Source organism: Populus trichocarpa, chromosome 13, assembly GCF_000002775.5.
Source record: "Populus trichocarpa isolate Nisqually-1 chromosome 13, P.trichocarpa_v4.1, whole genome shotgun sequence".
Taxonomy (NCBI): domain Eukaryota; kingdom Viridiplantae; phylum Streptophyta; class Magnoliopsida; order Malpighiales; family Salicaceae; genus Populus; species Populus trichocarpa.
The window spans coordinates 1,812,752-1,835,669 of NC_037297.2; the positions used below are offsets into that span (position 1 = coordinate 1,812,752).

At 33.1% G+C, this 22,918-nt stretch overlaps 3 protein-coding genes across 4 annotated transcripts; 1 reads left to right on the plus strand and 2 right to left on the minus strand.

The window, feature by feature from the left end:
- Positions 1-3,269: 3,269 nt before the first annotated feature.
- Positions 3,270-5,245, minus strand: LOC18104043 (40S ribosomal protein S10-1). Its single transcript, XM_006375724.3, has 5 exons — positions 5,126-5,245; positions 4,987-5,035; positions 3,845-4,127; positions 3,616-3,742; positions 3,270-3,509 (listed from the first exon to the last, which is right to left on the minus strand). Exons 1-5 carry the CDS (start codon positions 5,126-5,128, stop codon positions 3,429-3,431), a joined length of 543 nt encoding a protein of 180 aa, XP_006375786.1. The 5' UTR covers positions 5,129-5,245; the 3' UTR covers positions 3,270-3,428.
- Positions 5,246-7,555: 2,310 nt separating this feature from the next.
- LOC7473884 (probable LRR receptor-like serine/threonine-protein kinase RKF3) lies at positions 7,556-9,791 on the minus strand. The gene has a single exon (XM_024583565.2). The coding sequence runs from the start codon at positions 9,218-9,220 to the stop codon at positions 7,634-7,636; it is 1,587 nt and encodes a 528-aa protein (XP_024439333.2). The 5' UTR covers positions 9,221-9,791; the 3' UTR covers positions 7,556-7,633.
- A 5,941-nt stretch (positions 9,792-15,732) lies between these two features.
- Positions 15,733-22,638, plus strand: LOC7473885 (receptor-like cytosolic serine/threonine-protein kinase RBK2). 2 transcript variants are annotated; one of them, XM_024583309.2, is made up of 9 exons: positions 15,733-16,213; positions 17,054-17,163; positions 17,285-17,638; positions 17,788-18,039; positions 18,130-18,284; positions 20,708-20,787; positions 20,868-21,003; positions 21,131-21,280; positions 22,086-22,638. In XM_024583309.2, the coding sequence occupies exons 1-9, from the start codon at positions 16,125-16,127 to the stop codon at positions 22,254-22,256; spliced, it is 1,497 nt and encodes a 498-aa protein (XP_024439077.1). In that variant the 5' UTR covers positions 15,733-16,124; the 3' UTR covers positions 22,257-22,638. The 2 variants fall into 2 exon arrangements, with proteins under 2 accessions (XP_024439077.1, XP_024439078.1); XM_024583310.2 differs by having other exon boundaries at positions 15,733-16,183.
- The last annotated feature ends 280 nt before the right edge of the window (positions 22,639-22,918 follow it).

The window sequence follows — 22,918 nt, forward strand, 5'->3', positions numbered from 1 at the left end:
CGCATCGAGCCTAGGTTACGGTTTAGAAGGGTGGTTAAACTCAGGTAAATCTAAAAAAAACTTTTATAAAACTAAAATGATATTTTTTTGATAAAAATTAAAAAAATATAATCAACGAGTTAATGATTATGTTTTGACCAAGTTAACTTGAGTTTTTAATCGAGTTCGCCAGATTTTTCTATTTTTTCTTTATTCATAATCTATTTAAATATCATATAATAAAGTCCTAAATCGCGTATTAGGTCATTATTATTAGGTGTTTTTCTTTTCATTGTTTTCAAGAATTCTCGCATTAACACCAATGCTCACGATGAATCTTGCTAGGTAAGAAAGGGCTTTAATATTATTTTATTTTATTTTCTTTGGTTTTGGAAGATGGGAAAAATTGTTTTTTTATTTCACCAATGAGATGAAGGGATTATGAATTGATTTCTTCACCGTTTAACGTGGCTGAAAGCACAAGGTCTTGCGTGTACCGAGATTGAAGGGCTAGAAAACTAATTTCCAAAACTCAAAGGATCACGAATTGATTTCTAAAAGAATCTAGACAAGGGATTTTCTTTATTTTTTTCAAGAAAGCGAAAGGGGAATCTTATCTAGACTCAAATTTGACTTTGAGAACATGTTTTGACTTTTTATTTTATTTTTCAAGAGTTGGCTAACTGGTGTTTTGTCTTGGAACACATTTACGACTAGCTTAGATGCGTAGGATAAGAAGGGAGCTGACACAACTGCTTAGGACAATTCACTTGTTTGCACTTACAGTGGGGTGAGTCTGCGAGCATGAGATGTCGAATCACAGCATCCCGTGGACAAATTAAGACCAAGAGAAAAGGAAAAGGAAACAATAAACGGCTAGATATTTCAAATCAGGTTTTTTAAAAAAATTATTTGAAAAACAACATATTTTTTTAAAAAAATAATTGATGAAATAGAATATCAACTTGACATTATAAATTTGTTGTTACTCCAAATCACTATATTTTAAAAAAATTATGTGATGGATTGCATATGAAAACAGAGGAGAGAGAAGAATAAAAAATAATAATATAGTGGGTACACCAAAACTTAGATTATGACACCACAACTATCATTGAAAATATGTGACTAAGATTAATCTAATGACATCAAAAAAATAATCACCAATGATGGTCTAGGTGTGCCACACTTGCCATCCAAAGATAGTGCGTGCTCAATTACCTGGTGTCAAGTGTGGCTTACTCGGGTCACCATTAATAACCTTTATTTATGTTATTGGATTCATCTTTGGGGTTTTTTTTATGGTATTGGTGGTGTCTTTTATCGGAACTTTGATGTGTTTTTAGATCTTTTTTCTCTCCTCTCTTTTCATAAATTACAATGAGGACAGAAGAGAAAGAGAGAAAAAGATTTTGAAGGTACACTAAAACTCTAATTACAACAATACTAGTACCATCAGAAAGATCTTAAGAATAGAAATTCAACAACACTGGAGAAAATCACCAACGGTGCCGAGTGGACCACACTTCCTGCCAAAACTAGTGAGTCACCTGCCATATTTGGGTGATAAATATAGCACACTCGAATCACTGTTGCTAACCTTTATTAATGTCATTAGATTTATCTCGTTGAGATCTTTATGATGACACTGGTGATGTTGTAATTCGAGTTTTGATATGCCTCTAAAATATTTTTTTTATTATTTTCTCTTTTATACGTAGCTCATTTTATAATTTTTTTTTTTTTGGAAATGTCACAATTCCATATAGCGACAAATTTGAAATTATTGTTTCCCAAACTTAACAATTAGAAATCATGTTATTTCATTAATTTTTTATGTTGTATTATTTTGCTAATATTAAAAAAAAACATGCAAATAAGCAAAAATAGAAGATATTTCAAGAGTACTATACATTTAGATTGTTGTTATCCTTCATGTCATTGTTGATGGTTTTTTATTTATGTATGGCTTAATTTTTTTTTTAATTTTGTACTTTAATCTTTAAACTTTTTCTTTTAGTCCTCACATGTTACATTGAAATGTTTTGTATGTGCTGGGGTTTGTTTTATTTTCCATGATCTCGCGTGCGCATTATAAATAAGATTAAGATTATTTTTTCTACGTTATATAATGATTGCTATTACATATTATAATTATAGAATCTACTTTTTAATAAAATGGAAACTACAAGGAGCGAAATTAACTAAATAAAAAAAGTGGGTTGCTTTTAATTTTTTTATTGTTCTAAAGGTGTCATTCTACCCATTGGTCCCTTTATTAAAAAAAGATCATATTTCATTCATAAAACATATATTTTTTTAAATTCCAATCCTGGTAGTTGAGAGATGAGAGACAAAACTACTTGAAAGATAAAGGAGAGGGAGAGAGAGCTTAGATTCAATAAAGGTGGTTTCCATTTGTAATCATGCCAAAAAAAAAATCAAAGTCTAAAAGGTTTGATTTGATTTCTAGTTTTGATCCTAATTAAAGCATGTTTTGGCCTTAGAAATGAGATTTTCAAGGCTTTAATGATGCTTTTTATGTGTTTCTAGGTAAGAAAAAATTAAAAAATGAACTTTTATGATCTACAATCTTGAATCCTGAATCACTGAAGATTACCAGGATTCATAATTCATAGTAGACAGCTCATCATCTACTCCTGGGTTAGGCGTGCAAAGCCCACCTAAACCCTTGTATTCTGGCTCCTTAGCTTAGCGAATACTCACGAGTTGAACGACAAGGGCACAAACAACACTTTCAACCAATGAAGTTCATTGCTTTCATCTTTTTATAAAGCAAATCGACTGTTTATTGCAGCAACATGCCAAGGCTCTTAAGGAATTCAAGAGCTTTCAAAAATAAAGAAACTAGAACCATCACTAACATTGGGAACATCAAGTTTTTCCTTTCAAGTCTTTAATCCTCTTTTGGTGTTTGTTTTGTTCTGTTGGACCTTAGAATTTCGGAACTTGCAATATTTTGTATTATGGCATCCACATTGGATTTATATTCTGAGTTCAACTAGGTCAATCTCTAGGAATAATCATGTCGGAATATCCATCCAAATTAATTCACCAAATCCTAAAAGACACCGACCATTATTCAAGAACGTTATTGAAGGCTTTCTGCATTAGTACGGTACGAATCATAACCCCCAAGATTTTACTATTAACCAAGGCCTCTATGCTCAAGTCTTAACAAATGACACTTGTAATTCATACCTCAGCATAAGAGCAAGGTGAGTTTAATAAATAAGACATCGAGTTAAGGATAGAGCGGAGCTATCTGATTTCTCAAACAGTAACAAAATTAATTTATAGCCATCTCAATGTTGTTCTCAAAGAAGCAAATTGCTAAGAGAGTTGAACAAGGGCACAAGAAAATTTCTTAACTCTGCACCACAACATTAAATAAAAACACAAAAGTATGGGAGGACAAGCAACCACCTTCAAGTAAAGCCAGGGGAACTGGTTTGTGCTGCACCATAACCTCCTCCTCCACGACCAAAGCCTGGCCTTCCACCAGTGCCCTGCAAGATCATAATATAATTAGAAAAAAAATGAATGGAAATACTGGTTGTAGCTAGTCCCTAATGGGAATTAAAACATTTAGGGAAACTGATGGTGTGAAATTACCCGAAATGCAGGCTGGTAATCTGCTGGTGCTCCTCCCTTCTCACCACCTTCACCCCCTCGAGGGCCCCCACGATAACCATCACGGTCACCAAATCTTGGACGGTCTCCTTCAAAGCGAGGTGGGCCTCTAGAAACCCAAGCAAACCCAAATTGTAAGTTTTCTAAAAAGTGAAGGAAAAGATGAGGATAACACTCAAATCACCAAATGGTCAACATAAATCTAAATTACCGTGGGCGGTCACCAGGTGGGCCACCAAATGGCCGACCTCCAGCAGGCTTCGCTTGTTTCTTCAAGGTGGCAGGAACAATTTCTGATGGAAGATTCAGGTACGTCCTCAAAAACTCAATCCCGTCATTGGTAAGATACCAGTAGTAGTACATCCAAGCAAATGTCTCACGAACATATTCCTTGGATTTGAAGCTCTGCATGAGCTTAATAACCTGGAGATTAGGAACGTCAATCTCCGGGTGCTTTGCAAGGTTGAAGTCCTTCTTTGCATAGCAAACTCCCTCTACAGATTCAAGACAAAATCAAGATGAGTGAATGCTGATATATGGTACATGATAAGACTAATCTTCCTTTGTCCCATTTGGTTAACTAGAAAAAAACTCACATTATTCAATCAAACCGGTAATATCCAAATAAAAGAAAATACATTAGAACAGGCAATAAACAAAACCAGCCACTAGAAACCAAACCAAAATAGCAAGAAACAAGGGTGCAGTTATCTCATAACTAGCACAACAATATCTCTGGTAAATTTTTCTAAACATCAGCAGTTACCTAGTGGTTTAGGTGAATTTCAAGTCCTCCATAGAATAAATCAAAACAGTTTTACTTATTATTCCATCTCATTGATTTGAAGTCATTACCAAAAGCTCTAGCAAAAACCCATTAACTTAACTAACACCAATCCCCAGTGGAGAAAATTATTCATTAGGGATGAGAATATTAGTTGCATTCCGTTTCAACTATCCAACGCCATAACAAAAAAAAAAATTCATTTAGAGAAAAGAAGATGTACCCTATAATAAACACACCAAAAAAAGGAGTAAAGGATGGGCCTTGCGTAGACATTATTTTATGAATCTGTCATGACAAAAGAATGTATAATTGTAGCAGTTGCATTCGGCACTCGAACAGAGAGACTATCACCTTACTAACATCATAGCTTAATCGCCTAATCAAGTTCTCATCCTACTTTAGAGTCATTGCACAATTCAATGTTTTTATTTCAAGATTTACGCTTTCTATTAAAAACCTTAGAATAACAAAAAAAATGTTTGATGGGTTCTCTCTAGGTAACTTAAAATGATATCTGAAGAGGAAAACAGGCAGAGAAACATCGAAGGCAGGAATAAAAGTGATACCTTGAAAGAGGTACTTGGAGATTTCTCTTCTGTTCTTCTCTGGAATAATCTGAAGACATCATAAAAATAGAACCAAAAAAAAAGTAAGCAGCTAACTCACGTTCGTATGTTTGTGTTCACATGTTGGGAGAGAGGTTACCATGGCTGCAGAATGTAAGCCCTTTCGTGTTTTTTGCGGCAGCTGCAGAGATGTGAGAAGAAGCTCTTCTTCTGATAGAAAGATAGGGACTTCAAAACCCTAGTGGTTATATGGGTTAGGTTCTGGGCTGAGTAAACGGATAGCCAGGATGTGGGATTCTTATGGGCTTTTTTAAAAGTCCAATCTTAATTTATTCCTTCTATTTTAATAAAAATCAACACGTTTAGGGTGCTTGTTACAATTTTTGTTCCAGTTTTTAAATGATTTTTAAAAATATTTTTGATTTTAAAAAATATTAAATTAATATTATGGTAAAATTCACTAAAAACCTTGTTTGTTTTCCAAAAACTAGCTTTTAAAAAAAATTGCTTTTATGAAAAATAAATTCCTGAAAATTAGATTTTTTATTTTTATTTTTGATAGTGTCATAGAAAATGAGTTGAAAAATAATTTATAGTATTTTACTATATTATGAAAATAAATTGGAAAATCACTTATTAATATTTTAATTTTTTTAAAATTTTATCAAAAGAATAAGGACCAAATCTAACACGTGAAAAATTGAAGAATGATAAAATTAAGAAAAAAATATAGTTTTATAAATTATTTCAAATAAAATAAATAATAAAAAAATATGGATCAAATTTGACTGATGAAAAAGTTGAAGGGAGTTGAAATGAAAAAACAATCTTATATTATAAATTATTTCAAATAAAATAAATAGTAATCAAAAGAATATGGATCAAATCTGAAATAAAACAAATAAAAAAGCTGCTTTGAAAACTTGGAGGGTATGCGCGAAAAATTAGGAGGAGTCACTAAAAAGAAAATGAGAAAAGAAAAAGAAAAGGACCGTTGACGCTTAACCAAAAATCAGTTTGCCGCACCTACTTTCTAGGGAGGGAGGGGGCTGATTCTAACAACATAAAAAAAGGTCGTCTTCAGACATTGTACACGATCTCACGAGCCACATAAATGAGGCGACATGTCTGACACGCCAGTGAATTTAATACCACGCTAAACATTTTTTATTTTTAAATTATATTTATATTTATTAAAATATCAAATTATTTCTCAATCAACCTAATTATTACTGGAAAAAGCCAATATGAAAATACCATAAACCTCAATATATCAAAAATTGGTTTTAAAAGTTATTTAGTCATTTTACTTTATTTTAATTTTTTTAAAAGATCTAGAAAGAGTTTTTCGGAGTTTAGAAAATAAAAACCCTTTCCTTTAGAAAGTTTTAAATTTTTTCTTTGACAAGAAACTAATTTTCATTGATTAACTTTTTGAAAGTTACACAAACATAGTAAAATAAAAAAATATTTTTCATGAAATAAATATCCCCAAATCTTTTATCATATATCTAAAAGTTAGAATAAGAGTTGAGAGACTTGCTGATTACAAGTTTGAACTCAGGAGTCGAGACTTAATTAGATAACCACCACGATGACGATGATTATATTTTTTAAAAAAATATATTTGATATTACTATGTTTCAATAAAAGTAATTTTATATTAATAATAATTTCATTGAATATATATATCATGTTATTATTTTTGGTAACTCATTACTTATTTTCATAGACTTAGGAACATAAACCAGTATTCTCGATTTTTCTCTGACTGGAATGAAAGAATTTCTTAAATGAACTTGGAGCCTACCATGTGACAAATTTATATAAGAATTAAGTACAGGATTGTTAATGGAATGTTAGTGTATTTATCTTTGCTTAGCCATTTGTGCTAACCTTATCTATTCAAGTGCAATGTAGAGAGGCTCACAAGACATTGTATATGACTTGGGATGCAAAAAAAAATTAATGTCTTAGGTAATGTTTGGTAGCGGTTGCGTTTTGAAATATTTTTTATTTGAAAATACATCAAAATATTTTTTTTTATTTTTTTAACATCAGCACATCAAAACGATTAAAAATATTTAAAAAAAATCATGTTTTTGTCAAACAACGTCTGGAATGATTTCCCAAACACTACCTTAGTTTTCTCCCACTAACAAAGTTTGTTCAATTGCTTAGGTCTGTTTGGGATTGTAGTAGCGGTTCAAAATATTTTTCGTTTAGAAATGCATCAAAATGAAGTTTTTTTTTTATTTTTTAAAAATTATTTTTGACATCAACACATCAAAATAATCTGAAAACATAAAAAAAAATATTTTAAGTAAAGAAAAAAATTTAAAACTTTTAGAAACGCAGTTTACATCTTATTCTCAAACACTTTCTTTCGTAATTTAATTTTAACCGTTTTGACATTCAAAATAAACACCTTTAATGCCAATTTCAAGACTTTAGCAATTCAAGTTATATTATTATTGTTTAAAATAATATTTTTTTTATTTTTTTATTTTTTTTTAATTTAACCGAGTCAATATTAAAACTTATTAAAATTAAAATTAAGCCCAGATCAGATCTTGAATTATGGATTTGAGGGAAAACCAGCAGTATTCAATAACCATGCTACTACACTACATGACTAAAATTAGCTCTATTCTTCACACAATGAAAGAACTAATACTGAAGTTTTATAGCATGAAAAAGAATAGATGGAATGGGGAAGGCATACAAGAGATAAAAGCAATAATTTCCTGTCATACAAATTGTCTGAATTGGTTCTCATCACTCTGATGGACGAAGTAAAGTTATAACTTGAGCTGATACTGCAAATTTCCAAACTGGAAGCAGCAATGTATGCTTCAAGAGACGAGGGAACAGGCATGTTGGTTTCCAACATATTCACAATCTGATCAAATGTTGGCCTAGCATGTAACAATGGATGAGCACAAGTAAGAGCGATGTGCACATACTGCTCCATCACCTCTGGTAATCCCATTTCAGGCAGGTTTTCTTCAATAATATCCAATCCTCTCCCTTCCCTTGCTAGCGACCACGCCCAGTCTGTCAACAGAGAAACATTTCCTTCATTGATTTCATAAGCCTTTTTTCCACTCAGAAGCTCAAGGAGCACAACACCAAAGCCGAAGACATCGCTTCTTTCGGTTAACTGCCCATACAAGGCATACTCTGGGGCAACATAACCGAGAGTCCCGGCAACCCTGGTGCTAAAATGTGTCATTCCCTGTGAATTGAACCTTGCAAGGCCAAAATCTGCAACTTTAGGCTCAAAACTGTCATCCAAAAGTATATTACTAGCTTTGATATCCCTATGGAATATTGCTGGATGCACCCCATAGTGTAAATAAGCCAACCCCCTTGCGGTTCCAAGGGCGATCTTTTGACGAATCGGCCAGCTAAGTTTTGTTTTTCCTGATTCGAAAAGATGGTTGTAGAGACTTCCATTACGCATCAAATCGCACACGATGATCCTTTGGGGAGCTTCTGGCGGAACTGTTGTGGTGCAGTAGCCTCTTATAGAAACAAGATTGACATGCCTTACACTGGCTATGATTTCCACTTCATGTGCAAAAGTTGCAGCACCACTAGCAGAACAGTTCTTGAACCTCTTGAAGGCGACTTCAGACCCATCTGATAACATCCCTTTGTAAACATTCCCATAACCTCCCCTTCCAATAATATTATGTCTAGAGAAATTCATTGTTGCCTTTCTAATTTCCTCAATTCTGAATTTGACCAAATTAGTGCCTCTACTATGCAATCCAAACCCAAGATCCAAACTAACCTCGCCATCCTCAGGACTAACCTTTTCCTTCTCACTTCTCCCGCGTTGCGTCCGGCGAAACCAAACTGCGATGAAGCCTCCCACGACTCCAAACATGGAACCCACAACAATGCCAGGAATTACAGCACTGTGAAACCTATAGGCTGTGGACTTCATTGAATACTTCAGCCTGAACAAGCACTTTGCAGTTCCGGGATCAGTCGGTCCAAACTGATTAATAACTGCAGCTGTATACATGAACAAATAACCTGGACAATCTGAGGCATTCTCAGGTCGAGGACCATGAAGATACTGATTCCCAAGACTCAACAATTTCTTGGTACAATAATCACAAACAAGGTCATCATCCAGGGATTGTTTACAATAAAGCTTCATCTCTTGCAACTTAGATTTGGGAAATTTGCTCTCAAACTGAGCCAGAGATGTAATATTCATGCAGCCCTTTGATATTCATTCAGCTTGATAACCACAACCAGACTGGATATCAAGACCATCTGAAACCTCGTGAATCACCTTCCTGTACGATTGCCAACATGCCTGAAATGTATCAGCAGGAGGAACAAAGTATCTGCTGGTTCGAAGATATACTGACCGAATGAAAAGAATTCCGTCATGAACGAACTGGCATTGTTTAGGCACAGCGATAAATGAACGTTTTGGATGAGCTGCACTGACTAGCTGATCACGAATGACATTGATATTTAATGGGCAAGAGTCTTCAACAAGGTTTCTGTGTGAGATTTCAAGACAATCAGCACTTCGAAAACAGGAATCCGAAAGGGTTAAGAGTAGGACTAATAGAAAATACTTGGACTGAAAGAGGAACATCTCTGAGTTATGGTTTCACAAGACTTGAAAACCATGATTCCACCCTCAACTTTCATGGGAATTGATAATCATAACATTATATTTATCATTGTCTCAGCTTCATTATTGGCCTTTTCGGGCAATCAGTGGATGGGCGGCAAGAGTTGGAATGAGTCTTAACTTTCAGGAGAGGAGAAGTAGTTCATTTGTCTACGCTGATATTGATTCCTTAACAACTACGTGCATTCGTAGATCCTATATATGTGACTTCATAGGATATATATTAAATTTAACGTTTGTTTTTTAACACAGTTATCGGCATGGAATCCTTTGAAAATCATGAAATGAAATATTTGAATCAGTCATGTTGATCTTTCAAGAGGGACAGCCTTAATTAATTTATTTGCTGCCATGTAATCAAACAATTCACGTAAGTTAAAGGATATTTAGGCCCTTCTTGTGAAGTTAAGTAGCTGATGCTTTGAACTACTGTGAGTCTGTGCTTCAATAAAAACAAAGCAAGGTGCTATAAAACCGAATGGCAAAAGCTGCAGCATCTTCGATTTGCCTTTACGGGCACTGAAATCATACTTGAAATCCATGAACAGTGCATGCCACCTGCTCTGGACATAACTATTTTTTAAAAAGCGAGATCAGATGCAGCCTGATAATAAATATTATTCATTGGATTCCCTTTCCTTTCATGTGCCATATGGCCCATATCTACCCATTCTGGTAAACTTCTCCGGCTCTCTCTCTCTCCAATCCCTTATGAGCTAGATGTGTTGTCGTGTTGTATGCTATGACTGGTGGCCAGTCTACATTAAGCCCATACGTCTCCCCATTTATGAACAAGGTAAAAGCAGTCCGAATGGGCCGTGCCATCTCCGACTCTGATTTCACAAGACGAAGCTACTAACATGTACTCCCGGAATAAGATATGCTCCTAACAGGGAAGATACTCGTAACAATGATCCTTTGGAATATGCCGGTTGCAAGTTTTCTCTCGACAAATGTGCCCAAATCTTTAAGATGCCCAGCAAAGCAGCTAGAAGCCAGGTTTGCATCAGGAACCAATGCACTCCTCGCAAGTCACGAGTCCCTTGAACTCAAGGCAGATGGCAGCAACCCCGATGTGGTTTAGATGGGGTAAAATGTGACAAGTCACCTTGAATTATGGATCAAATCACAAACTATCATTTAATAAATTATTTAGTGCGGTTTGTTTTGCATAAAATGTTTCACAGGTACAAAATATCTTACACGTAGCTCGTGTAATATTTTTCAATACCGGTAATGGTGAGATGATGATGATTGTAGTGGAGAAATTAGTGGCAGGATGTTCGTGTTAATAATGAAGAAAATAATAATGATGATGTAGAAAATGATAATGATAATAATAATAAAAAAATGATATGGAAATATTTGTGGTAATGAAAGAGGAGCTGCTCGTGAGATGAAAAGTGAAGTATTAGTAGGTGTGATGAGTTGGAGATGGTGTATGATATAGTTATAGATGATATTGTAAGTAGATTGTATTTTGTAAAATATTTTATGAAATTTTATGGGTTTGAGATATTTTTTAGAAAATAAATCAAGTTTGAAGGTTAAAATATTTTGCATTTATTAGTTTTATTGTAAAATATTTTCTAAAAACAAATAGTGGAAAATCTGTAAAATATTTTCTTGTAAAATATTCTATGCAAAAGAAATAGATACTTAGTGTAAACTAGTTTGTATGCCTGCATGTACTAATTTTTTTTTTAAATGCAAAAAACAATATTTTAGTCTCAGTGAATTATTTGAAATTGTTATTAAATCCAAAAACACAATCATCTTGAATTTTTTTCAATTAAGATAAATTTTTTTATCAATGTATCTTTTGTTTATTTAGCGAAAGTAAAGTTTGTAACTGGAATTATTGTTTAGGTTAAGAAAATAAATATTTTTTATTGTCAAAGCAATTATTTTTAAAAAATATCAAAATAGTATGTTCATATTTTATGCGTGACTAAAACAAAATACTATAGATATGATAAAATCATGTTAGAATTTTATTTAAGATGTTCAAGAATAAAAAAAAAAATGAATATTCATGAACTATTATTTTTATACCAGGTGCATAATAAGTGCCATAATAAACTTATTAAAGTTGAAATAAAAATTTATAATAGTATTTAAAAACTATGTCAGAACTAAAAAGTAAATGAATCTGGTGAGATTTTTTTTAGTGTAAAAAAAATTGACATAAAAGGGTCAAGCATGTGTTTGGCGCACTCGCACACCTAGCTCATTTTTTTTCAAAAAAAATATTAATAAAATGTCATTTGTTTTTTGGAATGAAATATTGTTGTCTTTTGCTTCCCTTGTGGTCTCAGGTTCGAGCCATGTAGTTGATAATATGATGGTCACTGGAGACTTACATGGTCGTTAACTTCAGGGCCCGCGGGATTAGTCGAGGTACACGCAAGCTGGCCCGAACACCTACGTTAATTAAAAAAAAAATGTCTTAACCAAGTCGGTGCGTGAGTGGAATTCATATAAAATGATTACAAAAATATATTAATTTTAACAGTAAAACACCATAAAAAATCTTAGTTATTTTAAAGTATAATTTGTTACTAGTAGAAGAATTACTTATAATTTTTTATGGCCAATCTAATGACAAATTACTTATAATTTGTTATAGGAAGACACAATTATATATATAAAAAAGGCCAAAGTATATATATATAAAAAAAAAACTAAGTCCCCGCTAAAAAAAATTGACGTGAAAAAAGTCACTTTGATCCACCTCCTTTCCTTTGGATTCGTTTTTAATTCCTTTTGTTCTCGAAATTGAGTTTAACTAGTAGAAGAATCTAATTAGTTTTCAATTTTTGATTAAAAACTTTTGAAAATAGAATAATTTATTCATGGATTAATTCTACTATCATCAATAGTTTTAAGAGATTTGGTTTCTTTTATTTTTATTTTTATCACCGATGTTTTAAAATTTAATGATTAAATTGATTTGAGAATACTTTATATATATATAACTGTCGAATTTGATCAAAATCTCAACTATTGAATTTGTTACAAGTCATCAACGGCTTTAAATTTGTTATAAAATTTCAATATTTTAATTTTTTTTATTCAATTTGGTTTTTATTTTTAAAATTATTTTTTTGTTTTATATTTTTTTGATTTTTCAATTTAATTATTCCCTCAATATTTTCTTTCATTTATTTTTTAAATTAGATTTGATTCTTATTATTTTGATTGTTTTCCAATCTTTGATGATTATGAGTTTTGCTTCATGATTTTCTCTTGTTTGACTTTGATAGGGTAATCTCAATTTCATAACCCAGATTACAAGTTTCAAGGATTAACCTTGTTTAACTTTTTTTTTTAGGTTTTTTTTTTTAATTTTTATCATTCAACATTAGGTTATTGGACTTTGAGCTTCATGATCCTTTTCTCTTTCTTTTATGTAGAGTTATCCTGATCTCATATTCTAAGTCGTGGTTTAGTCGAGTTAACCCGGGTTGACTCAATGTTTTTTTTATTTTAAATTGATTTTCTTTCTAGTTTTTTCTTTCATCATTTGGCTTGCTTGAAGGTTAACCTTTATTGTTTTGTTCAATTTCTCTTGTATATGATTATCCTAATCTCATGACCAGGTTATGAATTTAACATGTTGACTCGAGTAAGTTTTTTTTTCTTTTTTAAATTGATTTTTTTTCCAAATAGTCCTTCAAGGTTTGCTTTGCTAGCAATCATGTTTCATATTGCTTTTATTTTTCACTTTAGAAAGTTATCATAATCTCATTTAATTAATTAATTTATTTTTGCTTTGTTATCGATCAATATCATCAAAACTTTTTAAAAATATTTTTACTCGCAGTTCAATGCGATTAATTTTATTTTTTTTTGCTTTGTTATATATCATTAAAAAAATTTAAAAATATTTTTACTCGCGGTCCAACACGAACCACCTGTCTAACATGAATTGTTGTGGACTTTGTTAATGTGCATGGCTTTCTTGATATGTGACTCCATCAGCCATGATTACTGCTTAAAAATGTAGGAGCATCGACCGGCATGGTATGGACCATCCCTGACTCTGATTTCACTAAACATAAATACCTAACATCTACATTAATGGAGTTCTTCGAGTTCCTGTTTCAACTGCATGATAAGCCTCTGAATTCATGCAAGATAAATCACTTGCATTTCTAGTGATCTATGCGCGTCTCATGCATGTGCAGGGCAGTGATCTTCTTATCATCGTCTTCTTCCTTTTATATAAAAGAATTAATGATGTGTAATGCTCAGTAAACACGTTTAAGATTAAGTTCGAGAAGAAGTCTATACGTATTAACGAGCTTTTTAATGAAAATAAATATAATTTTTTATTTGATTAGCACATTCAGCAAGTTTTATTCTTATACAATCAGCTGGATAATTCCCGTTGCGGTAAATAACATGTCTGTGATATATTTTACTTAAAAATATATCAAAATAATATTTTTTTTATTTTTTAAAAAATTATATTTGAAATTAGCACATCAAAACAATATAAAAATATATATAAAAAATAATTTTTAGTAATTTATTTTTAAAATTAAAAGAACTGTGGTTTCAACCGAGTTCTAAAGAGACTCCATTCATGAATTTTTTTTTTATTTTAAAAAAATAATGATTATACAGTCTTCCTTTGACCATGGATGTACAGAAGTACAAGCTGATTTTTTTTTATTTTTCAATATTTATCTCCTAGTATAATATAATTCCCAGGGCAAGATGTGTCGAGGATATAATGGAGGAAAATGATTAATTATAGAAGAAACGACAGTCAGATTATTGAATACCGGGCAAGGCACGAAATTAAACAATTCTCCATAAATAAATTCCTTGATTCTGCCGTTTTTTTAGTGTAATTTTCTCTTGTTGTACTCTTCCTGTTTCCCACTAGACAAAACAACATTCTTCATTTATTTTCTCTTTTCAGAGATATAAAACTACCATTAGGTCTTGTTTATCTTAATTTATGCGTGTTTGGTATGTGTTAAAATGTATTTTTTAAAATATTTTTTATTTAAAAATATATTATAATAACTTTTTTTTAGATTTGATAATAACGTATTAATTAGAATCATAAAATAAAATAAAATAAAATCAATTAAATATTTTTTTAAACAAATTATATTTTTAAAACATATCCAAACATATTTTTAAACACAAAAACAAACTTTTAATGTGGTCATTATTTCCCTTCTAATAATTTTTTTTTTGTCGAATTGGCTTATCATTGCACTTCTCAATTTATAGAATCTTGAAGTCTATAGTGTTTTTTTAATTAAAAAAATACAATGTTTTTGTATAATATTCTATATAATTTAAAATATAAGTGAGGTTTCACTATAATATAATTTTAAAAAAAGAGATTTTATTAATGTGATTTGCTCATCTTATTAATAATTTAGAATATATAGGAAAATACACAAGCAAATATAAAAGACAAATCAAAATTGTGAAATTCACAACCAAATTGATTTATTTGAAACAGACTTTGAGCTATTAAATTGTGAAATATTAGATATCTAACAAAATAAGTTATAGTTTACTTAGATTCTAACTTGGAAATTAGAATTGAATCTCTCTTGTTGATGTACTTGAAATCCTCTTTTTTTTTAATTCAATGATAAATAATTTTTTTTGGATTAATTTACTTATCAATCAAGACAAATCTTATATATATATATGATTTTGTGATTCAAAATCAGATAATAATAAAAAAGAACAAATTTCTTCAATAGCTGAAACGATTTTTTAAAATTATATAATTGAAAATGATATTTTATAATTTCAATGAAGAAAATAAAAAAATAATATTCAATTAAAATACAAAAGAATAATTCTAATCTTGTGATTTTTTTTTACCTTCTAAAAACTCTGAAATTCAGCATTAAATGTATAGAATCCATTAATTCAATGCACCGAATTAAATAAAATCAATATTATTACTCCAATAAAAAGTAAAATGTGGGTCCAAACATGAAAGAAGAAGGCCAAATGGAATGGACCCAACATTTGAATATTAGCAATTTTACTAACCAACGAACACTCCACGTCCCTCTCCCTGCCTGTGCCTGTGCCTGTGCCTGTGCCTGTGGGATTTAAGGCTGAGAGCAGAAGTCGCTGAAGAGCTTCCAACATTTGTCAGCAATGCAGTAGACCAAACCAGCGACTCTTATGGGACAGAGAGACCCCTGTAAGAAAGAGAAAGACTTTTTTTCTTTTCACTTTTTTTTGAAGTACGAACAAATAGAGAGTAATGAGGCTTTGCTATATATAGCTCTTTACAGATCCTCTTTACAGGGCCTGGATAAATTTTAGTCAGCTATCAAAAGTACTAAACAACAGGAAGGATTTAATGTTGTAGTAACCACTGTTTTGTTTTGGTATCTTTTCGGTCTCGTTGTCATTTTTTCCTCTCTGTCTGTGTGTGTGAGAGAGAGAGAGAGTGGTGCGTGTTTGTTGGCCGGTCATGGCAGCTGTTGGAGGACATAACAAAGCTGCTCATAGTAGTACTCTTCCTTGGTACAGGTGTGTTCCTCTCCATGCTCTCTCATTTGGGTATGTTTTTCTTTCATCTTCCTCTTCTTTTTTATATAAATCTTATGTCTTGTCATGATGGTCGTTTCTGTTTATTGATTTTTTCTACACAATGGGTTCTTTGGATTTTGTTTACATGTATGTAACTTGGGGTTTTCTTATTTTATTTTTAAGTTTTGGATTTTTTTTCCATACATGGATAATTGCTAATTTTTCTTGTCTCCAACTTGGCTTTGTGTGAATGTGTTTCAACTCTTTGTTCTTTCTTGGAGGTTCTTTCAGATTGTGTTTCATGAGGAGCAGATTGGTTTTTTTAGCATCTGCTGATTTGTGACTTTGGTTTATGCCTTATACTTTGTCAGTTGATATTTGAAGATGCTGATGGGTTTTAATGATTTTCTTCAGAGAATATTTGAAGATTTTGATGTCATTTTGCATATATAGCTTGTACTTGTGAATGTTATTATGTCTGGTGTTTGTTCTTCCCTTTACAAGTCCTTGGTAAGATTTTTGAAGGCATTTTTATTCAAAAGCATAATCTTTCAATATGGCCGCTACTTGTGCGAATCCCATTCATGTTGTTTTCTTTTGTATCCTGTGGAACAGATGATTGTATTGGACATTTTATCTTTCATGTTATGAAAAAAATTGGTCTTTTTTGTGAAATGTATCTCTATCTACCCTGATTCGCCTTGTTTTAGGCTGAAATTCCTTCTTTCTCTCTCACTCACTCAATCAACCGTAAACACACTCACACACTCTCAATGCTAGAGTCCATTGCCTTTCTTCTATTCTGGTGATTATAGGTTAAACATGGCAGTAAGCTCTTCTTTATAGCAATGTTTTATTTCTTTAACTTAGGGAGGGTTCGAAGGAGTATTGCTTACTATCAGAGAGAAATCTGCATGCAAAAGTTTCAGTGAAACCTAAGAAACACAGTCCAGTGATTTCTTCCTCTGCTTCTTCCGTTGGTATTTACTTTCACTTCTTTTTTCATGATCTTTTATGCATCTTATAGCCTGTGCATGTGCCTGTATGTTCATCCATGAGATTTGTTCCCTTATTTTTTATGCTTTGGTTTCCATTTTGTAGACTTGAGAGCTTCAGACATGGAAAGAGAGAGACAAGATGGATCATCTCCTAGAGGAGTTATAGAAGCTTGCTTAACAGGCTTGGAATCCAACTCAGATTTTACTAGAAACAGCACTGCAGAATCAGAAGTTCCTCGTTCGAAGGCACATTCGAACTGGAGTAGATTCTTCAAGTCATGGAAAAGATTTTCGCTAAAACACTTGACTTCACCTCCTCCAGTGCCCAAGGAACCAAAACGTAAGAGCAGGAGTACAAGAGAGAACACAGTTCTGAGAAATTTATACAACTTCAAGTCGACCTTGCAGCATTTCACTTTTGCGGAGCTCAAAATGGCAACAAACAATTTTAACCACGGTCTGTACTTTATCTCTTTAGTGAGACCTAATGGTCCATAATGTTGGCCAGACTTATGATCCAAAATGTTGGCTTACTTGTAGATGCTTTCAACAAAAAATATTTTTACATAACTGGGTTCTGTGATGAACATTTATGGTTTCTTGCAGAGAATTTAATTGGAAAAGGTGGTTTTGCTGAGGTTTACAAAGGTTGTTTGCCTGATGGAAGGCTGGTAGCCATAAAGCAGCTGACAAAAGGAACTCTTGATGAGAAGACTGCTGGCTTTCTAAATGAGCTAGGCATTATAGCTCATGTTGACCATCCTAATACTGCTAAGCTGCTTGGGTGTGGCATTGATGGGGGGATGCACCTTGTTTTTGAATTGTCTCCATTAGGGAGTTTAGGATCTGCTCTTCATGGTTTGGTGCTAATTTGTATTGTTTTCTAGGCAAATTGCAATTGCATTATGGTCTTCAAGTTACTTAGGTGTTCATCAATTGCATTTCCAGGTTCACAAGTCGAGCTTGATTGGAGTAAAAGGTACAAAATTGCTCTTGGGGCAGCAGATGGACTGCTGTATCTTCATGAGAATTGCCGAAGGCGAATCATCCACAGAGATATAAAGGCCGATAATATTCTTCTTACAAAGAATTTTGAGCCTCAGGTATCTCTCAAGCTATACCTGAGAACATCAGAGGCTAACAACTTCAGTTATTGCTGGGATCTTTTTCTTTTTTGTTCCTTTCTATTGTTTGTTTTCAGGAAAACATTTTCTAACACTCAGAGAAGGATGTCTAATCATTTTGACGACCAAATGCTTTGAGTGAAAATCGTGAAGCTTATGCCCTTCCTGCACCATATATAGCCATAAAATAAATCTGTAACTACGTCTATTTCTAACAACCGATGAAAGTACCTTCGCAATTTGTGATCAGCAGTATTTCTTTCTACATAGCTCATGCAGGAAACATTCTTACTATGCCATGTTTTTACGTTTGATTGTTTTCAGCTTGTCTGATGATGAACCTTGCTCGGGTAAATCTCTCTGTCCTGGTCTTCAGCATTTTTGCATGAAGTGGTTACCAAAATAATGTAATTCACCTAAAATGAAACACTGTACAATTGGTAAAAGTTTGAATTTAATTCCTTATGAAATGGAATTGCCAAACTAATTGCCTGAGTGCTCAACAATAATAGAATGCCAGCATAATTGATTTTCCATAGTTTTAAAGAGGAGTGGAATGGTAATATTTGAGTTTCAAATTCAATTCAGGCTTAAGTGTTCAAAATCCCAAAGCATAACTTTTGGGATATTGTAGAAAGGCAGCCATACAACCTTGGAGTTTCAAGTATCACACTACTCTTTCATATGTTGCCATACACAGTTGTGATTGAATTCATGACTGCTCATGAAAATTTTGATGATGGCATTAGGCTCCATGTCCTTGTGTTCTGCATGAATCACTATATCAAAGTCATAGTTTAACATCATCAAACTAGCAAGGACTTGTGAAAATGCCTGCATTCTCTTAGATTTGGTGAGCTATTGTAACAGTTTTGTGTAGCCACATAGAGAAGTTTGAGATCGTCAATAATGGAAGTGGGAGTATAGATGTGTTTGATTAGGAAAGTATGAATATCTTTTATGAGCATGATTCAGTCTTGCTTTGTGGTTCATTATTGAATTTAACGCAGAAGAATTCAGTTGTATCTGTTGATTTTTCTCCCAACACAACTACGCCTTCTGCTTGATTAGGATGGTGTAATGGCCCAAGCTTGAGCCAGATTAATGGTCTGGTGAGGCTATTTAGTTTTATTTGGGCAGAGGTTGATTCTCTTCCCTTAGGATCATTGTTGGCATGTCTCTTAGAGTGAGGAGATCCTCGTAACTTTGAGTTAGTAGTCTTTGCCACAAGATTCACCGTCGTTGACTCTGTTCATTTATTGATGGAATGATCTTCACTTGCCATCAATTCTGAAATTTCTCATCACACATTATTCAGAATAGGTGTCAAGACCATCAACCAAGACAAATATTTTACATTAACAAACGAACTGCTAAATGTTTCTCTAATTCTGTAGTATATTAGAGAACTCTATGGATAATCAGTATCACCAAAGTCTTGCATTTATGAGGAACATATATAGTAAGGCCAATCATAGACTCACGACCTTAATAGGAAAGACTACAAGGCGTACCTTGCGGCAGGGGTATTAAGATGCAAGAACACTAATAGTTAGTGTGTAATGATCCATTAAAAAAATATGACCAAGAGTGATTTGAAAGTTCGAAGGTGCTGCATTCAATGTTACATGAACGTTCAAAGCTACCACAGAAAACATTCTATTATCAAGCCATTCATTTTGCAATCCTAGATAGAACTGCTGTAAATGGGAAATGTGGGTGAGAAGGCACTTATGCTGTTAAATAGTGCGTAAGTAGAATGCATCACTAATTAGCTTTTCTTCGACGAATGAGGTTCACGCCTCGAAGCAATGTTCCTTGTTAAGTATTTTGTACTTGGGACACGAGTATTTGAGACTCCTGACTGTGACCATATAATGACAGGCAATTTCATAGCTGAAGAAAATAATGATTTGAGTTATCCTGCTAGCTCTGTGCTTGCATGCGATTTAGTTATTGCTTAAGTTGTATGAATCTTCTCCTTTTTATTTAGTTGTTGGTGATTGAACCTTTGATATATTCCTTATTAAATACCTCACTGCCTGCTAGTGCTATTTAAAGAAATAGAGAAAAGATTTCCATATCCGAGAACTATTTTTTTTGGGGGCTATCCTACAATTATCAATTTTGAACTAGGTTTTATTAAACTATTATTGCTCTTTCTGCTCTGGTTTCTTTTTACACCGTGTCAGATTTGCTACAATTGTCTTTCAATTTGTTCTAATACAGACAATATATTCGCTCCAGATATTGGAATTTTATGACATTTGTATGCAAGGATTTCAATTCTACTTGTCGTACTATCTGTCGTTTATTACTGTAAACTGGTATCATGACATCTATACAGCTGTTTGGTTACTTGAATCTTTTGTTTATTGATTCACAATCTAATTTTGATCCAGATTTGTGATTTCGGACTAGCAAAGTGGCTACCAACACAGTGGACTCACCATAATGTATCCAAATTTGAAGGCACATTCGGGTGTGTAAGAGTAAAATATTTTGGTCAGGAGTTGATAAAAGTGCTCATGACTTGATTTTACTTTTGTTTTTCGCTTGCAGCTACTTTGCACCCGAATACTATATGCATGGCATAGTTGATGAAAAAACCGATATCTATGCATTTGGGGTATTACTTTTGGAGCTCATAACAGGGCGTCGACCTGTGGATCGTTTACAACAAAGCCTTGTGGTTTGGGTAACTTTTTACTTCTGCACAATCTGGTCATCAGAAAAGCCATATATATATATATATATATATAAATAAATAAATAAATATATGAAAAGTCACCAGCTACCTTTTTTGATCTTACTCTCTCTGGTAGGCAAAGCCTTTGCTGGATAACAACGATACTAAGGAGCTTGCTGACCCTTCTCTTGGTGACAACTATGATCTAGAAGAGATGGATCGTGTGGTTTTGACCGCCTCTTTGTGCATTGAGCAGTCTCCAGTCCTACGCCCTCGAATGAGTCAGGCAAGTGTAGAATTGCATAACACTAGTACTACTTTATTTCATGTAGTCCTATACAGTCACATTACCAGAAACCACAGGGTCACCGTTCCATTTGCAGAATCTTTTTTGGAGTGGCTCCATATTGTTTAGTGATACACTGTAAATGGGCAAATCCCAGAAAAGAAAATGCCAATCAGGAAATGACATGGTTTTTGTATATTAAGATGTGGTTACAAGGTTCCTGTATTTCATTTCATAGGAACAGCAACAGAACTTTTGCTATCCAAATCTAGCCCATATTCTAGGAAAAGACTGGTTTGAATGCTTATGGTGTTGTGTTTTACTGAAAAGGGTATGTGATCAAGCCATTAAATGCAAATGGCTATAAGTTTATGTTTCTGGTCCGGGAAAACTAATTATAGTGTGTTCCTTCTTATTCAAGACAGAACACTACCGGCCTGTCTTTCATTGATATAGTTACGCGAACTTGCCATTTATGTTTCTGGTGTGCCTGGCATGCCTTTCATTCTGTACTCTCTGTTGTTAATCATTTAATACAATTGCATAAAAAACCAACTTCCTTTTTGATTTATCTTCACTCAGTAATTGATGGAAGAATAGCAAATTACTTTAGAGAGAATCATGTGATAGAATTGCCATTTACTGGTCCATTCATTTCTCTCATGATAGGTTCATAGTGGATAGTCATTTCCTGCAAGTTTCTTAAACTTTACCCTTGAATGCTCTCTTTGGTAGAGATTCTGATCTACAAAGAGGACTTTGGAAATAAACATTGAATGGCAAATTGATAGATGTTCTTTTGCAGGTTGTGATCCTACTAAGAGGTGATGAATATGTCTCTGAGCGTGCCAAAAAAGGTAAAGGTCGTGCTCTCCTAAGAACTTACTCAGAAGAAATCTTCGACGCTCAAGACTACAACTCAACTAGGTATCTCAACGATCTCAAACGATACAAAGAGCTTGCTTTGGGTTCTTGAAAGCAGTGAATACTGAATACCATATTTAAGAAGAAAGAACATTAGGAGTGAAACTTCAAACATAGAAAACAACCCTAGGTGTAATAATAGGTTTTACAGTTTCAAAGGGTGTTTAAAAATATCCTGCAGCGGAGATAAATCATTTGCCATCTTGTTTTCATGGAATTTGAACGCACCTGTCAATCCTTCGGTAGAATTTCAAATTCCATGTAAAACACCATGAAATGAGATTGTTTCCGGAAGTTCTAAACATACTTACTATGTTTTTTTTCATTTCCATGTACATATAAGGTTGTTTCCTTTGGGACTAGAGACCTTACCTTGTATGGAAGATAATTTTACTTCATATAAAACAAAGTTATAGAAATCATTTTCAGCTATATATTGCTATGTACCATTGTCTTTTGTGAAGCTTCTTTTCAGATCAGGAGACTCCATTTCAGCACCTACACGCTGAGACACTTGAGATGGCAAGTTTTCATGTCGACCTTACATGAATGTGCCAAACCTGACATCAAGGTAAACGCCTTCATGCTTAGGTTGTCATCTTCTACTTCTTGCAAGAGCAAGACAATGCCGAGTCATACAAAGAGTTTGAAACATAAATAACAGGTTTTTACTGTAGAAATGTAAGTTGTGAGATCAATATCCGTGTCCACACC

Bases quoted from the DNA above. Each gene is read 5' to 3' on its own strand.
- LOC18104043 (XM_006375724.3), bottom strand. The intron at 4,128-4,986 runs GTATCACTTTTA...TTGAATCTGTAG, and splicing joins CTCCAAGTACCTCTTTCAAG to AGGGAGTTTGCTATGCAAAG. The intron at 3,510-3,615 runs GTAATTTCACAC...ATGATCTTGCAG, and splicing joins ATTACCAGCCTGCATTTCGG to GGCACTGGTGGAAGGCCAGG.
- LOC7473884 (XM_024583565.2), bottom strand. From the start codon at position 9,220: ATGAATATTACATCTCTGGCTCAGTTTGAGAGCAAATTTCCCAAATCT.
- LOC7473885 (XM_024583309.2), top strand. From the start codon at position 16,125: ATGGCAGCTGTTGGAGGACATAACAAAGCTGCTCATAGTAGTACTCTT. The intron at 16,214-17,053 runs GTATGTTTTTCT...TCTTTAACTTAG, and splicing joins CTCCATGCTCTCTCATTTGG to GGAGGGTTCGAAGGAGTATT. The intron at 17,164-17,284 runs GTATTTACTTTC...TCCATTTTGTAG, and splicing joins TTCCTCTGCTTCTTCCGTTG to ACTTGAGAGCTTCAGACATG.